The sequence below is a fragment of the Propithecus coquereli genome, unplaced genomic scaffold (genome assembly GCF_000956105.1).
Source record: "Propithecus coquereli isolate 6110/MARCELLA unplaced genomic scaffold, Pcoq_1.0 Scaffold45, whole genome shotgun sequence".
NCBI classification, from domain to species: Eukaryota; Metazoa; Chordata; class Mammalia; order Primates; family Indriidae; genus Propithecus; species Propithecus coquereli.
Genome location: NW_012150285.1, coordinates 1,062,411 through 1,081,403, shown reverse-complemented (window position 1 = coordinate 1,081,403; position 18,993 = coordinate 1,062,411). Strand labels below are relative to the sequence as shown.

General features: G+C 34.2%; 1 protein-coding gene across 2 annotated transcripts in view; it reads right to left on the bottom strand.

The window, feature by feature from the left end:
- Positions 1-18,993, bottom strand: part of SLC30A7 (solute carrier family 30 (zinc transporter), member 7) — a 69,505-nt gene that overhangs the window by 42,734 nt on the left and 7,778 nt on the right. For both annotated transcript variants that reach the window (XM_012654917.1, XM_012654918.1), the window contains 5 exons: positions 14,717-14,830; positions 10,526-10,613; positions 9,730-9,856; positions 5,074-5,217; positions 2,191-2,241 (listed from right to left, as the gene is read on the bottom strand). In XM_012654917.1, coding sequence (XP_012510371.1) covers positions 2,191-2,241; positions 5,074-5,217; positions 9,730-9,856; positions 10,526-10,613; positions 14,717-14,830 — 524 coding nt within the window. The remainder of the gene's footprint in view (positions 1-2,190; positions 2,242-5,073; positions 5,218-9,729; positions 9,857-10,525; positions 10,614-14,716; positions 14,831-18,993) is intronic.

Genomic DNA, 18,993 nt, shown 5'->3' with positions numbered 1-18,993 from the left:
AAGCCAATGGCTCTCTCAACGAAAACTTTACCAAAATAAAAATATTTTGTCAGAGCATACTTATAGAATATTCAGTTGGTCTAAGGTATTTCCAATAGCAAAGAATTGAATAGATCAATAATGTTGGGGCACTTTAACTTTTAAAAATAAAACTGGAAAAAAATTCACATTAAAGTGTATTGAAGGTCCTTAAACGACAAACTCTTATATGTGATATATGCTTTCATATCTGTATATTATTTAATCAGTGTTTTGGTAGAATCGGAAATGCAAATAGCTATAAACATTGAAAGGAGAAAAAAAATCATATGTTCTTGATTTTCCTTAAGTTGGAAAGTCCCTGGCTACATGTTATCTGTCAACCTGAAAATTGGTTTTAGTAGCAAGTGTCATTAACTATGTAAGTCCTTCCTTTATAGTAACTGTTTGAGAAGAAAAATTACTGAAGAAAGAAATATAAATTAATATATTTAACCTATATAAAGTTAAAAGCCTTAGAAGACTTGATAGAATACTGATAATCTAACTCCCCAAGAACTCAGTCAGCCAGGGGTCATACTCAAGATGTAGTAAATAATTGAAAAATTCAGTTAACTCATAGTTTTTCATGTGTGAGTATCTACATGGTCGTTCTGCAGGAAGGTTTTAATACTAGGCAGTTATCTCTATCCTTCACCTATCTACTGGGCTGCTTCAGCCACCACAAATTGATGGATATTTAGAAAATATAAACTTATTTTCACAGGAAAGCAAATCTAACTTACTTTCCTCCAACTTGTGATGATTTTCAAAACTAAAAATAAATTCTTATTATCAAAGCTAGTTAACAGCAGTTGATAGAGACGCATCAAATATGCATGATTATAAACTATTTCAGCAAATGTTCTAAAACAATTCTATGTATTTTGTAAATGAAAAATCAGTGTCTGGAAGACACATTTAAGCCTTCTGAAAATAAATTCCTCAGTATGGAGGAACATATTCATGGTGAAAAAGTAAGAATCAAGAGTTGTATCAAGGAATAGTGGAGAAAAACAGGTGCAGTAGAAATTGGATCAGAAGCCACTGAGAAAGTCAGATTGAAGTCAAAAGTTAACAAAGGTAGAAGACAGGGAGCTGGGAATTAGGAAACCTTGACAATAAAGTCTAAATGGAAACTTGGAGCCAAAGATTGGTTCACATCCCAAAAAAGGAAACCACAATAGTTCAAAGACAAGATTCATTTTCTCTGGCTTAGAAAACTTTGTAATAGACATCATTTTATACAATATGTAAGCCCCTGTTTCGGTATCATCTATTGACTCCAAAACCTATAAATATAATGGAGTTTTCACTTTGCATTACATTTTTTAGCTCTACATTTTCCCACAACACGAAAACATATTGTCTTATTCTTGGAAAAACTATGTAATAATCCTATGAAGGCAGACAAAATACTACAGGCAGTCCTCAACTTAACAATGAATCGACTTTACAACTTTTTGACTTTATGATAGTGTGAAACCAATATGCGTTCAGGAGAAACTGTACTTTGAATTTTGATCTTTTCCCAGGCTAGTGATAATGTGGTATGATGCTCTCTTGTGATGCTGGGCAGCAGCAGCAAGCCATAGCTCTCAGTCAGCCACGTGATCACAAGGGAAAACAACTGATACTGTGCTCTACAGTGTACTGTATTCAATAAATTGCATGAGATATTACTTGACACTTTATTATAAAATAGGCTTTGTGTAAGATGATCTTGTCCAACTGTAAGCTAATGTAAGTGTTCTGAGCACATTTAAGGTAGGCTGGCTAAGCTATGATGTTCAGTAGGCTAAGTGTATTAAGTGTATTTTTGACTTACAATATTTTCAATTTATCATGGGTTTATCAGGATTTAACCTCATTGTAAGTCAAGAAGCATCTGTATAGTGTTGCTATAGTCATAGGCATGGGTGTTACTTATATTTAAGCAGTATAGTTTCTGAATATTTTGTGTTTCTTATTACATCTAAGAAAATAGCCAAGTGACAAAAGAACATCTGCTCACATATCTAACAGTACATATAAAATAATCATGACACTAACAAGGCTAACATTCTAAACACAAGTACTATGTTATATATTTTTCTTAAAGAAAAACTTCAAAAACTCAAAACTATGAAACCAATTTCATAAAAGTGAGAAGCATACAATTACTTGACATACCTTGTAAAATCTGTCTGCTGGGTCCTGTTGTTTCTTTTAAGAAAGGACCATCTGTAGAGAATTAAGTTAAATGGTTTTACAACATGTTTTCAATTCCTGATTCAAATTTTTACAATTCAGAGTCCTTTTCATTCAAATGCATGACTGTATAGACACATCAGACCTACAAAATTATTTTTTAAATTTAATGAAGTAATTGAGTGGAGGAGCATAGGAAATTAAAAACACTGAAAATCTTTTAATATTCATAAAATATCTTCTAATATTTTACAACTAGAAAATTCAGAAAAAAACAAATATACTGCTTGAAATTATACGAGGTCCAAGAAATGAAGGCAGGTCAGTATCCAGGATAACCTGACTATAGCCAACAGTAGTTTTCAATAGCTTCTAGCTGGATGTAGTAAGCTTTGCGTACAGAAGAAATAAAAATACTTTTTAAAACTTTTGCCTTTATGATGAAAAGATTTAAAAAAATTATAATTTCTATACTTAAATACTTTGAAGATTACTAATCAGCTTTAACATTAAAGCAGAAAATATAGGTAAACAAGGCAAAACATGAGCAATATTTGTTTAAAGGGATCATCAGGAGAACTGACAAGCTTTCTGATCATGACTAACAGAATACTCGCCTATAGTCATTTGTTCTTGGCCCGCAGCACCAAAAAGATCTACACACCCTTATCACTACTGCTTGGATAGAGCATTGTAACAATACTCTGCAATAATATAACGAAGAAAAATAAAAGCATAAACATAACGTTGCACAATATTTTCTGTCCAGATATGGTACTGCTGTGTCAGAAGGAAGATGTAGCTACCCTGAAAATCCCACTGATAGTCAAAAGTGTGAGGGATATGTAGTTTTTCAAAATTATTTTGGGATGCATGTGAGCAAAAAAGTTGGAAAAGCAAGGTTTTAAAGCATACCAGTGTAATTATTACAAAAATACAGCAAATTTTAGAGACTGACACAGGCAACAAGCAAAAATAGACACGTAGGATTACATCAAATTAAAAGGCTCCTGCACAGCAAAGGAGACAAACAACAAAATGAAATGGCACCCTAGGGAATGGCAGAAAATATCTGCAAACTATGTATCTCATAAAGTGTTAATATCCAAAATAGACACAGAACTCCCACAACAGCAAAAAAACAAATAACCTGATTTAAAAATGGCCAAAGGAACTAAATAGACATTTCTCCAAAGAAGACATACGAATGGCCAACAGTTATATGAAAAGGTGCTCAACATCACCAATCATCAGGGAAATGCAAATGAGGATCACAATGAGATATCATGTGACACCTGTTAAGATACCTATTATTAAAAAAACAAAAGACAACAGGCATTGGCAAGGATGTGGAGAAAAGGAAACCCCGTACACTATTGGTGGGAATGTACATTGGTGCAGACACCATGGAAAACATTACGGAGGTTCCTCTAAAAATAAAAACAGAACTACCACATGATCCAACAATCCCACTTCTGGGTATATATCCACGGGAATTGAAATCAAGATCTCAAAGAGATATCTCTTACTTCCATGTTCACTGCAGCATTATTCGCAATTAACTAAGACATGGAAGCAACTTAAATGCCCATCAACGGATGAATGCATAAAGAAAATGTGGTATATACACACAATGGAATGTTATTCAGCCTTTCAAAAAAAAAGAAAATTCTGCCATTTGGGACAATATAAATGAACCTGGAGGACAATATGCTAAATGAAAGAAGCCAGACACAGAAGGAGAATTACTACATGATACCACCTATAGCAGGAATCTAAAATAGTAAAATTCATAGAAAGAGAAGAGTAGGAATGGTGACTGCCAGGAGCCGGAGGGAGGTGGAAATGGGGACGTATTAGTCAAAGGGTGTAAAGTTTCAGTTACGCAAGATAAGTAAGCCCTAGGGATCTGTACGGCATCGTATCTATAGCTGATATGTATCATATACTTAAAAATTTGCCCAGAGGGTATATTTTATGTTAAGTGCTCTTATCACAAAAATAAATAAGAAGAATAAAAATAAATAAAGAGGGCAGGAGGAAACTTTTGGTGGTAATGGATATGTTTATGGCATAAATTGTGGTGACAGTTTCATGGGTGTATACTTATCTCTAAACTCATCAAATTGTATACATTCAATATGCACAGCTTTTTATATGTCAATCATATCTCAATAAAGTAGTTAAAAAAATTTTAAAGATTGAAAAATTAGGGGCTTGGAATGCTCACTTTCCAAGGCCCCTTTCATATTTCAAATCTAAAGCTTTGGCATTCTGTGTGGCAAATACAGATAATATTTAAGCATACTCTGTTTAAAGACTAATTAAATTGTGTTACCTATGCAGCTTCTATTAATCTATACTCGATAAACTATTTTAAATATAATTTAAAATAAAAGATTAAGTTGGTAAATATCTAATGCTATAAAAGTTAGCATACAGATATTTCTAAAGAAACACAGAGGTAAACATCAGCAATAAACATAAAAAATTACAATAAAAATGTGAAAAGTCAAAGACCCTACCATATTTTTATAAGCCTATATAGTACAAAAGCACTCATCAACTTAAAATATTATGATTTTGATTTACTAAACTGCAATTGTTCCTCATTCACTGACACTCATTTAAAATAGTGGCATTTTATTATTGTATACTCACTGAAAAAAAACGCTATATCCACTGCCTTATACTGAGTTAATTTCATGATACTCTAAAAATAAAGGGGCCCTGGGAAACAGATTCATTAGAAAAGAAGTCGACTGCAGTATCCTTTTAATAAACTATTTCAACTAGGAAAAATAACCTATAGAATTCCTGTTTATTTGGAGGCTGTCACTTTGAAAGTCTTTAGACGGTACTCACCATGAGAATGAAAGTGTCCATGTCCATGAGCATGATCATGGCTATGTGCAGCACCGTGTTTCACTTCGTGACTATGGCAATGATCTAGATGGCCATGTGTCTGATCTAGAGCACCGTTAAAAAGGGAATGACTGTGTCCATGGCCTAGAAAGCAAAGTGTTAGAACAGAAGGTATGTAAAAATATATAAATGGCACCAATAATACTGATACTAGTGAAAAGAATCAGCTCTAAACTCAGATTCAATTCAATAAACATTTACTTGTAAAAAGTGTTATAGATTCATTAAAACAATCTAAGTTTTTGTTATAGAGTGCAGGAAGAAAATGAAAGCCTAGAGGGAAGTGATAGACCTTATTGGAAATCGAAGTAAGTACTGATTAGAAGTACATAGAAATATTCAAAGAGATTAATGTTATTCATTCCTTCAAGAAATATTTACTTGTTAATTACATTATGTTATAGGCACCATTCTAGGCATTGGGGATAAAGCAGTAAAAAACATAGACAAAATTCTTGGCCAAAATTTTGCAAAGTACTACTATATATACTAACAAAGATTAAACAAGATTTATGCACATGGTCGCACTGAGGCAGAGACAGGGAAGATGTTGCACTTGGTAAAAGAATCCTTAAAATTACACTAAATCAGGTAGAAAAAGCCAAGCACAAAAGAATACAGAATCCTCTCTTCATAGCATACCTAAAAATGACTAAACCATCAAAAAAAATGCTATACAAGCTATTCTAAAGCACAAAAAAAGACTAGATGTTATCTAATTCAAAAATATCACTTAGGTTGGCAAAAATTCTAAATACCAGTAAATCAAATCCAGCCCTGCATTATATGAGAAAAATCATGACTATGGGGAGATCACCTTCCAGAATGGTAGAGAGGACCTCATTGAACTATCTCTCCGCTGAAACAATGAAAACACAGGAAATATAACTAAAAACCAACCATTTGAGAACTGACAACTAATTAAAGCCAGAGAATGAACTGCAAATCATCTACCCAAGAGAAACTACTGAACTTCTTTAAGACTTAAACTTGGGGCTATTTCCATTCCACCTCTCTCCCCAGCCAATGGGCAAAGTAGCCAAAAGCCAGCAGGACTGCAGACAATGGAGAGGTCTCTTTTGGTGTTTTGTTAAAAAGTACCATCTTCTCAGCAGTCAATATTTTATCCAAACTTGCAGTTCCCTGGGAAAATCTCTATTCTCAGTGATGTGGATCTTAGAGATCAGCTCAGCCTGGCAGAGTGAGGATAGGGGCAATGGCCAAAACAATGGCAAATTCCTAGCAGTATCTCAGCTGCAGAAGGCTGTGATTTCAGATGGGGCAAACAAGAGACTGGCTGAGAATTAAAAGGAAATCCTGGGACTGTAAGGAACTTTGAAAACTGCCAATATATTCCTGGGGATCTGAAAGGTTTCATGCACCCTGTTTACAGGCCCAAGGAAGATCTGAGAAAAGAGAAATCACCAGTGACTCATTTCTCATTGACCTTGATGCCTGCATATGAAAGCTAAGGCTGTCTTATAAAGTGCTAGTTTGAAGGTGTGCTTTCTCACAAAGATCCCTCTGGCAAAAGTGGAAGATTTAAAGGCAAGGCATTAAATCTTCTGACTAATCATTGGCTGACCACTTAATTATACCAGCCCAGGTGTGACTCCTAGGAAGACAGGTTAAAAATAAAAACAACAACTTAGAAGAGCTAGCAGAGAACTCCATGGCTACACACTGCAAGAAACACACCATCTATTGAATTGGTCCAGGAAAGACTCACGAGAAGAACGATACAACAAAAACACCAGGAACAACAAACTTTGGAGGGGTAATGCAATCTGATACCAGAGTCGTTACAATATATAATCTAAACTGTCTAGTTTTTATCAAAAAATTATAAGACACACAAAGAAACAGCAAAGTAGGCCAAGTAAAAAGAAAAAAGCAGCTAACAGAAAATGTCTCTGAAGAGACCCAGATTTTGAATTTAGTAAAGAAAGACTTTAAATCAGCTATAAAAAGTATGTCCAAACAACTAAAGGAAACCATATCTAAAGAATGAAAATATTACAACGAGTCACCAAATAGAGAATATCAGTAAAGAGATAGATATTAATTTTTAAAACCAAACAAATTCTGGAGTTAAAAGCATAATAACTGAAATAAAACATTCACTAGAAGGGCTCAACAAGAGAGCTGAGCTATAATAATAGCAAATTTGAAGACAGGTCAATAAAGATTGTCTATTCTGAGGAGCAGAAAGGAAAGAAATGAAGGAAAATGAACAGAGTCTCAGAGACCTGTGGAAACATCAAATGTATCAAATTAAGCATACCAGGAGTCTCAGAAAGAGAAGAGAAAGAGGCAGAAAAAATATCTGAAGAAATAATGGCTGGAAACTAACCAAATTTGATGGAAAATATTAGTCTACCACTCAAGAAACTCATCAAACTCCAAGTAGAATAAACTCAAGCAAAACCATACCTAGAGACATCATAATCAAGTTGATGAAAGTCAAACACAAACAGAAAATCTTAAAAGTTGTGCACCCCAGAAAAATAATTTATGAGCAAGGGAACTTCAACAAGATTAACACCTAACTTCTCGACAGAAACCACAGAGGCCAAAAGACAGTGGGATGATAGCAAAATGCTGGAAAAAAAGACTCAGTCAAGAATTCTATATCCAACTAAACTATCCTTTAAAATATATTTTAAAATAAATTTCCTTTAAAATAAAGGAAAAATTGAGATATTTCCAGATTAACAAAAATCTGCCCTCTAAAAATATTAAAGTCTTTCTGGTCAAAATGAAAGGACACTAAATAGTAATTCAAATCCATACAAAGAAAAAAAGAACACTGGTAAAGGTAACTACATAGGTATTATGAAAGAAAGGATATACACACTTTTATTTGTAACTCTTTTCTTCTGTTTTAAAAGACAATTGCATAAATCAATAATTATAAAGCTATGTTGGTAGGCTTGAATAAGCATGTAATTTGATACTATTAATATCAATGCAAAGGAGGCAGAAGGGAACAGCAGTACATTGGGCAAAGTTTTTGTATATTATTGAATTAAATTACTATTAATAAAAACTAGATTGTTTTAAGATCCTACTTATAATCCCCAGGGCAACCTTTAAGAAAATAAAGGACAGATTAATAAATAGTGATTAGCAAATTGCTCATTCATACTGAGGGAAAAACACGTTAGGCCCTAATTCATCCCACTGCAAAAATAAATTACATAAAGATGAAAGACCAAAATGGGTGGAAAAAAATTGTCAAACCAAAACTTTAAAAGCAGTAAAATATAAGAGATTATGTTTATGACCCTGGAATAGGAAATTGCTTAAACAAAGCAAAAAATATACCAGAAAAAGTATAGGACAAAAAGACAGAAAAACCAGAATATGCAAACTAAAAAACCCCTGTATTATATAAAAGTACAAAGACAAGCCACAGACTAGGAAAAGATATTTGCGAAACATAAAACAAAGGATTATATTATAAAATGTATTTAAAATGATTATAAATAGGATAACAGAAAAACAGGAAAAAATATGAAGAGGTAATTCTACGAGAGAAAAAACCAGAATGGCCTAAAAACATACCACAAAGATGTTCAACTTCATGACTAATCAGCTACCAAATAAAATGAGACACCATTTTTGTCAAATTATTAGCAAAACTGTTTTACACCCACAATATTAAGTGTTGATGTGAGTGGGAGGAAATTAGTGCTTGCACTGATTCCTGGGATAAATGAGAATGATAGTCATTCTGCAGGGCAATTTGCAAAAGCCTATAGAAACTAAAAATGTATATATACTATATTCCAGCAATTCTACTTATATTCTAGTACAATGCAATTCAAAGAACTTTCTGTGAAGATGGAAATGTTCTATACCTGTACTGTCTCATACAATAGCCCCATGTGGCTACTGAGCATTTGAAATGTCACTAAAGTGAGTGAGAAACTGAATTTTTAATTTTATTTAATTCTAATTAACAAAAATTTAATTTAAATCATCATATGTGACTAATACATACCATATAGGACAGCTGTGGAAAAACATTTGCATATGTTCACAAGGATGGGCCTTATATGAATTAGTGAAAAAATGGAAACAACTTGAGATCTATCCATAGAACGTTGGTTAAATAAACCACAGTTACCCACACCATAGAGTTTTATGTGGCCATTAACAAGGCAAGGTAGACTAATGCATACTAAATGGAAGGATGTCAAAGACATTACATGATGTATATAATTATATAGTAAATTTCATACACATACAGATAAAATTTTCTAATAACTAGATTTGTTTTGTGGTTTTCTAATATTTATTTGTTTGTTTTATATAAATGGTACCATACTGCATGGATGAGCTACAGAGGTCTGGAGGGATCCACACCAAACTGATAATATGCACAGCTTTGGGAAGGCACTGAGATGGAGGGGCATGGAGAAGTGGGAGGGATGCTTCAGGAAGATATTAATAGGAGTCTACTGACATATTACTTTTGTTACTAAAGATCAATATATAGTTTAAGTTTAAAAAGTAACAATTTTCTAAAGTAAATAATTATGACAGAAATCTGGTAGAAAATGAAGAAACAAAGGATTCTAACCATCATACCAGAGCCATGAGAATGTCCGTGACCTCCATGCTTGAAAACAAATATTCCTATTAGGTTTACCACAAACCCAAGAATGGAAACAAGTAGTAGTCTCTCATGGTGCACATCTGGCGGGGCTAATGCTCTCTAGAAAACACATAATACAAACAAATAGCATTGATTTAATTTCTGATTAGTCATTTGGCAAAAACATAAGGCAATATTAAACATTTTGTTATTTTCAGAATTAAAAGCACTCAAAAAGAATCTGCCAAAACAGTTTATAGAAATAAAACCAGTGCTTGCAAACTGTAGAAAAAGTAATAATTGCTACTTTTAAATAAATATAGACATTTAAAAGTGTGACTATTTGGTCCAAAACCTGTTCCTCTTTGGTATCTTAAAATACTGCCTTTCATTTTAAGTTCATTAACCTTTAAATTTTCTTCCTTTTTTAAAAAAAATACCAAATATTAAAGATTCATTGGCAAAACTCTCAGGTTCTATTTTCCTGTCAAGAACACGTACCAAATAACCTCACTATCCAGATTGCACCTTTATTTTTCATAGTGTTAACACTTCATGCATAGCTTATAAAGTACCCTCTTTTAATTCCAAGAAGTTTCACATATATTTAATTTTTTCAACTATTTTGTAAGCTCCTCTTATACACACATAATATCTTATCAAATCCAAGACTGTCCTCAATAAATACTTAATGATAGTTGAAAACAGCTCCATTACATGTATCTTTAATTAAGAAATACTGTCATTATAAAAATGTAATTTACTGAGTCTAAACATTATCTACTATACCTCAACTCCTTCTGAGAAAATAAAAAAAGCAGTGAAGATCAAAAATAAGCCATTGACAAAGCCAGCCAGAACTTCCGCTCTAACATACCTAAAGAGGAGCAAAATAAACAACAGAATTATTATTTCTTAAAAACTAAATCATAAATTTACGTATGTTCAGAGATTCTAAACCACATTATATGGTTGTAAGTAGCCAGCAAAGTCCTAGTATTTATAGTATAGTACATTTTATTTTACAAATATTATAGAAATGAATGAGGAAATAAATTTATTATGAATTATTTTTAATAGCAGAATGCCACAAAACACATAGATTTCTAGAAGCCAATCAAAAGACCTTCTTAGAGTAAACAGGTTTAGAAAGACCTTTTACAGAAATTTAAATCTCAAGTTGCCACTGGAAAAGGAAGAACAGGACCAGACAAGTGGACAAAGAAGGAAGGATCCAAAGATAAAAAGTAGAACAGGTCTGGTGAAAGGGGTTTTTAGAACTTATTCATTCCTCCTTTTCTAAGAACTCCTTATGCTTTCTGCTTTGTACCTTCCAGCTTTCAAATTTGGAAAAGTGGAGCTTTGATCTGAAAGAAAATAAAATTATTTCTCAATTATCCCAGAAACAACTTGAGATTTATATTTCTAACACTTATTCTAAGATTAATAAATTTAGAATAAACTTTCAATTACCTATTTTTAGAATCAATTCTAGCTTCACATATTCTAATTAAACTATTTTTAAAATACCTGTCTTTTGCTCCATGAATTTCTGAAGCTTTCTGCTTCCTACCTGTGTGAAGCATTGGGGAAAGATTTTATTTTTCCATAAGGTATATTTGGCTTAGTTAAAGTCATCAGAAACAACTTTAACTTAGCATTTTTACATGTTGAAACATTATTCAAAGGGTGCTGACAGCAGTTAATCCCTCTGATCCTTCAACAACATAATGGAAGCATCAAAACTACTGCTTTTCCTAGCTTTGTATTGTTAACTTCTAAATAATACAATTTTTACTGTAAAACTGGTTTTAAAGTAAGGAGAACTTTTTAAAATGTACTCTACCCACTTATGCTGGAGTTTGTCCTGTCAGGTACATTCCAACATAGCATGTATTTCTATACTCAAAAATAACGCATATTTCTAACTCTCTACCTTCTAACACATACAAATAAATTATTATTTCTCACAGCATATTTTCTTTTCCTGGGGAAAAGCTCATTAAATTCAAATAATTTGCAGCCAGCTTCCCATAACCTACACTTAGCAGTTAACCAATAAATCAGCAAGGTTACTGTCCAAAAAATAAAAAGCATTTCCTTTTAACCCACCTTTCCAGTCTCATAGCTAATGCTTGATTGAAAGCCTTTTGTGCTTAAGTTCCACTAGATTTCAAGATCAAAGACAAGAAGGTTTATCAGGCACCCTTTTGTTTCTAATTCCTCGCTTAGTAGGTATGCTCCACAAAATTCTGATAAATTGTTGGACTCAAGTGATTCAATTGGCTTTAATATATTTGCTAAGCTTGGATGCAGGTTTAAAGTGAAAACTAGACACACTTGCCTTTACAAATGACTATGTTTACTTGAACAAATAGAGTGCATCTTGGAATTATTAAACAGAACATTTAATTCATGAATGTACTACTGCCTAGTTAAGTATAGTTAGTGTTTGGATTCTTCGGCCAGAACACACACACACACACACACACACACACACACACACACACACACACACACACGATTCAAGATTCAAATATATGTACCTATGAATATAAACATGTATGTAAGTATTTATCTACCCATTGGATGTATATTATTTTTATGCTGGCTTTGCTATTACAAAAATAAGAATGTGCTAAAACAAAAAGATGACTTTTAGATAAAGAAATAATGAAAAGTCTTTGCTCTCAGATTCCCCTACTATTTCTTTTACTGCAGACTCAGCCTGCTATTATGATCATCCGGAATTGGGGGCTTATGGGAATCCATCCCTAGACTTAACATGAATTAATCAGTGTCATTTTGATGTACTAACACCAGTAGTTTACTACTGCTGCTACTTACTACTATAGTAATTATTCATAGTTTCAACTATTACGCTAACTTTTATTCTTTAATCTTTCCCAAAAGAAACAAGAAAACACATAAAGAGAAGACAGATTAAGAAATAAAAAAGTGGCAAGAATAATACTCTCTTATATCCACGAGCTGAATATTAAAATCCGCCATGGCACTGAAGGTATTCATAGGTATTCCTAAAAACCATCTTATAGCAACAGACAATGCATTCTAAATGGAAAACAATAGATACCTAAGCATTAAAAAGCTGAGAATTTTTAAGCCACTCACTGTTTATCCAGAAAGATTGTTGAATAAGATATTCTAATTACATTTCTGATATATAATATACATGAATTACTAATTTTCCAACAAAAATTATAACTTCAGATATAATCTTTCTTTAATGATTTAAAATATAATCTTTCAGTAGTTATTGTTCAAGATTATTTGAATATCACTAATATAATGCCATAGAAAATGTTCTTATTGGAGCTGTCAAGCAATTTGAATTTATAGATATATAGAATTTATTGCTCTAAACTATAAAAATAGTATAATTAGTATTTTTGTCCCATTTCATAATTTTATAAATAACCATATCATTTTGGTTATAAATAAAATCAGCAAGTTCTGCCATAGAATCTCATATCTCCCCTTTAGCACCTGTCACATTACATAGGGCTATTATCGTATTTTTACAAAAGTGTTTCCCCATCAGGCCACAAGTTCCTCCACGGCAGGAGTCATGTCTTAGTCATCTTTATAGTATTAGACTTAGAAAAGTATTCAACTTATAGTGGGCCCTGAATAAATACCTGAAGAGGATAAGAGTATGTGAAAGAAAAACTATGTGCTTGCTAAAGAACAGAAGCAAAGGTGGAGAGAAAGAGGAAGCAGTCAAGGAACAAGAGTAAAAGAGAGATCCAGGGGCATTAAGAGACAGTGCATGCAGGAGGATGCGTGTGAACAGGAGAGGGAGACAATGAGAGAAACTGCACAGGAAAGGGACGGCGCAGAGCAGCAGAATCGTGAAAGAACGAAAGAAAGACTTAGGAAGAGGAAAAAGAAATAAAGCTGAAGAGCTTATGAGAAGGAGAGTAAGAAAGAGTCTCAGAGGTAAAGACTTAAACAGTAGAGGAAAAGAGCAGGGGAAAAGAAAGAATAAGAGAAGAAAGGTGTGGGGGTGCTTAGGAGAGGATGAGAGAGAGAATGAGTATGAGTATGAGAATAAGACAGAGAGAAAATAGGAAAGACAGATGAAGAAGGAAGAGAATGTGGAAGACTATTCACAGGGAAAAGGGGGGGAAAGACGAAGGGAAATAATCAACAAGAAAGCAGAAGAGGGAATAGGAAGGAAAAAGCGGTGGGGAAGAGAGAGAAAGAGGATATTAGTCCTGAGATCTACTTATACATAAAAATAATTACACTGAAAAATATTCCATGAGCTCCAAAGGAAACACTCAGGCAGCGTAATAAAATCATGGAAAATCCATTGCTTTTCCCAATCAGAAATGGCAAAAGGCAAATTCTGCCTCTAAGATGATTCAATATAGTCCCCTCATATAAAGATACTCTCCAAATATTTGATTAGTTGTCCAAATCAGCAAAAGCATGAGAAGTATTTTACATAAAAGTAGAGCTAAAGAGGATAAGTATATAAAACCATATTAGGATATGATTTTAAATAAATTAACAGCAAAGTATACTTTCAAAAAGAAAAAGAAGAAAAGAAAGAAACATTATCATTTTTATACACAGGAATTTTTTATTCTTCAAAAAAAAAAAAACGAGGTTAAGAGTTGAGAAATTCACCTATATGATAACAATCTCAACTAAATTTTTTTGGTAAAATCGAGATGCCGTGAACACTAAGGAAAGAACTTAGATGCAAATAAAAGTACATATTGTAGATTCCACTTACATGCTGTTGGAAAACAGGCAAAACTAATCCATGAAGCTATGACAGTGGTTACTGTGAGGGAGGTGGGTGGGAAGGAACCAGAAGCGGCATGAGGGGGGTTTCAAAGGTTCAAGTTACACAAGCGTGTTCAATTTACAAAAAGTCACTGAGTTTAAGAGTAGCGTATTTTTCTGTGTATCTTATACTTCAATAAAAAGATTTTTAAAAAGTCTTACCCATAAGAGAAAGCATCATTATCTCTCCATTTTGAAATAACAGAAGCTGCCAATCCAGCCAAAATGGCAGTGCTATCGAAAAACATGTGGAAAGAGTCGGAAATCAAGCCTAAGCTGGAAAAGAACAAACACATGGGCATATTGTAATAAAAACCAAATAGTAGGCATCCTCTAAAAATCTAAGATTCAGCCTCTGTTCACCAGAAATTAACCTTCTAGAAAGACAACATTTAAATATAATATGTAGAAAGATTCCAAGAATAATTTTTAAACATCTAAAAAGGAAACCCTCGCACCCCCTGCACAAAGAAAAGCCCACCTGCTGCCGAGAGGGATAGAAACGAAGCCATCTGCTGTTGGCCAAAAGGTAGGAATCTGCCCACCCTTTGGTCATTTGTAAAGTCAGCTGCCACTGAAAGAAAGGTAGAAAAAAACAGCCATCTGGAACTGGGGGCAAGGCTGAAAACTACGTCGGCCCAGGATCTTACAGTGATACAAAGCAAAGGTCTGATATTGTTGGGTGTCCTGCTTCTCCCTTTTGACACCAGGCTCAGATGGTGGGGACAGGCAAAGAGAGGGAAGGTGCAGGACATTCATACTCCCCCTGTACCACCTCACCCCTACCAAGTCCTGAATAAAGAATAGGCAACAGCAATCTACCAGTGAGAGCACAAGGAGAGATATGCAGGACTTGCTGAAAGCCAAGAGTGGAGCAGGAACCCTGAAAAAGTCCTCCAGCACTCCAAATTCCACACCTATCACAAGGGAGTGGGAACCACTGGAAAAATCTGAAGTTTGTAGCTTGTTGAAATTAACTAGCAACAACAAAACACAAAACCCAGTTCAACTTTTTTTTTTTTTTTTGAAACAGGGTCTCACTCTGCTGCCCACGCTAGAGTGCAATGGCTCAATCACAGCCCACTGCAGTCTCGAACTCATGGGCTCAAGCAATTCTCCTGCCTCAGCCTTCCAAGTAGCCAGGACTACCGGTGCATTCCACCACATCCAGCTAATTTTTAAAATTTTTTTGTAGAGATGGGGTCTCACTATTCCTCAGGCTGGTCTCAAACTCCTGGCCTCAAACAATCCTGCTTCCTCAGCCTCCCAAAGTGCTAGGATTATAGGAATGAGCCAGTGGGCCTGGCCCCAGTTCAACTATTGAACACATAAATTTAAAACCTCCCACACTAATGGCCAGACAGAAAGATAGGTGTGCCCATTTCTGGACATATACACCATTAGTTCAGTCTCTATTATGCTTTTAAATACAATATCCAACACTTGATATTTACAAGACATATAACAAGATCAAGAAGGAAAAAAAAAGAGACTCACTGTCAAGAGCTAAGGCAGTCAACAGAATCAGAACCAGAAATAACTCAGATGTTGGAACAATCAGATAGGGACTTTAAAACAAATATGATTAATATGTTAAAGGATATGGTAAGAAGTAAAAAAAAAATTCATGAATAGGAAATTTCCACAGAAACAGAAACTATAAAGGAAATAATTTTTAAAAATTATAATATTAAAGATAAAGACTAACAATCGTGAGCTTCTGAGCAGACTAGACAATCAGGTCAAAAGAAAAACACAAAGAGGAAAAGGAGTGAAAACAAACAAAAAGAACAGAGCAACTAAAACCTGTCAGAGGACATCAAACCGACTAAAACACATGCATTTGGAATCTCAGGAGTGGAGAAGAAAGAATGGGGTAGAAAAAGTATTTCAAGGGAAAATGTTTGAGAATTTCCCAAAATTCATGAAAGAAAACTAATCACAGATTGAATGAGCTTAATGAATCCCACATAGGGATAAAACCCTACACATATCACAAATTGCTAAACACGAAAGAAAAAGAGAGAATTCCTGGAAAACCCAAAGGAAAAAAAAAAAGAAAAATTAGATTAAAAAAACAAAGATAAGATGTATAGAATACTTTTTCATCAGAACTATCCAAGCCAGAATGCAACGGAGTAATATCTTATTGAAAGAAAAGAAAATACCGTCAACCCACAATTGCAAATTGAGCAAAATACGTTTCAAAAATGAAGGCAAAATAAAGACTTTTTTCAGACAAAGCTGAGGGAATCCATTGCCAGACCTGAGTTAAATGAAATAATAAAGAAGTTCTTCAAATAGGAATAATACCACAGGAAAACTTGTATCTGTAAAAAGAAACAAAGAATGCTAAAAATGATAAATATGTGGGTAGATATAAAAATTAATTATTCTTACCTTTAATACCTTTTAAAGATAACTGAGAATAGAAAAACAATAGGAAAAAAATCAACAAAACCAAAAGTTTGTTCTTTGAAAAAATCAATAAAATTGGCAACTGAACAAGAAAAGAGAAAAAACTCAAATTACTAAAATCAGGAATGAAAAAGGGACATTACTACTGACTTTACAGAAATATATACACCGGGCACGGTGGCTCACGCCTGCAATCCTAGCACTCTGGGAGGTCGAGGCAGGAGGATTGCTTGAGCTCAGGAGTTTGAGACCAGCCTGAGCAAGAGCGAGACCCGTCTCTACTAAAAACAGAAAAACTAGCCAGCCATCGTGGCACTTGCCTATAGTCCCAGCTATTCAGGAGGCTGAGGCAGGAAGATGGGAGGCTGAGGTAGGAGGATCGCTTGAGCCCAGGAGTTTGAGGCTTCAGTGAGCTGTGATGATGCTACTGCACTCTACCCAGGGCAACAGTGAGACCCTGTCTCAAAAAAAAAAAAGAAATATGATTTTACAACTCTGTTGAATATACTAAAAGCCACTGAATTGTATATTTTAAATGGGTAAACTGTATATGAGAATTATATCTCAATAAAGTTTGTTTTGTTTGGTTTTTTAAAGATAATTGACTGTCTAAAGTGAAGGATAACAAGCCATGAGGTACAGGCCAAATCCAGGCCACCATCTGTTTTTATATTAAGTTGTACTGGAACACAGTTGTGCTCAATGGTTTATGTACTATCTATAGCTGCTTCTGTGCTACAACAGTAGAGCCGAGTAGTTGTGACAGAGACCTTATGGCCTTTAAAGTCTAAAATATTTACTGTTGATATCTCCTGATTACATAAAGTTTGCTAACCTCTGGTATAAAGTGAAAATAGGAATCCTGTATTATGGGGTTTATAATACGTAAAAGTGAAATGTATAACAATAATAGCACACAGAGTAGAAGGAGAAAATGAAAATATTATTGTAAGTTTTTTACAAGATACATGAAATGACATATTATTTTTGATAATTTAAAGATTCATATTATACACACTAAAGCAATCACTAAAAAAGCCACTAAAGGAGGAGCAGGAAATCCTGTACCAACACAAAGCACATGTTCTGAGGATGGAGCTGGAAATTTGTTCCCATTCAAAACCATATACATATACATGGCAGAATTTGGCTGTTATGGTAGGAGGGGTAAAAATGTTGAAAAAACCATATCCCTGAGGTCCAGACTTATAGGTCTGCCTAAGACTGAAGCCAGGTCAAGTTAGCAAATACCCCTCTGCCCTCGCCATAAACCTGGCACTGAATAACAAGCAATAGCAGTCTATAACTTGGGCAGGAGTAAAAGCTTCTGTGGCACATGCAGCATACAAAGACAACTGGAAGCACAAGATCTGACCAGTGAATGACCAGATAGATGAGGCATGCCTATTTCTAGTCATAAATACTATTAACTCAATATCCACTGCTCTTTACTCACAATGTCCAGTATTTGATCAAAAATTTCAGGACACAAAAAGAGCAAGAAAAAGAACTCATCATGGAGAAAGCAGTCAATAGAACCAGGCCCAGATATTGGAATTATCATAAACTGTGATTAACATGTTAAAGGATCTATGGAAAAGATGGACAAAATGCATGAACCAATGGGGAATATCAGTAGAGAAATAGGAAATATAAAAAAAAGATCAAATAAAAATGCTAGAAACAAAAAACAATGTGTCAACAAAGAATTCTTCTAATTGACTTAGCAGACTAGACAAGCCGTGGAAAGAAATCAGTGAACTTGAAGAGAGGTCAATAAAAAATATTATGAAAGCAGTCATATATCACCAGCTCAGTCTTTAAAAATAAGCTTCTAGGCTGGGCGCGGTGGCTCATGCCTATAATCCTAGCACTCTGGGAGGCCGAGGTGGGCGGATTGTTTGAGCTCGGGAGTTCAAGACCAGCCTGAGCAAGAGCCAGACCCCGTCTCTACTAAAAATAGAAAGAAATTAATTGGATAACTAAAAAATATATAGAAAAAATTAGCCGGGCATGGTGGC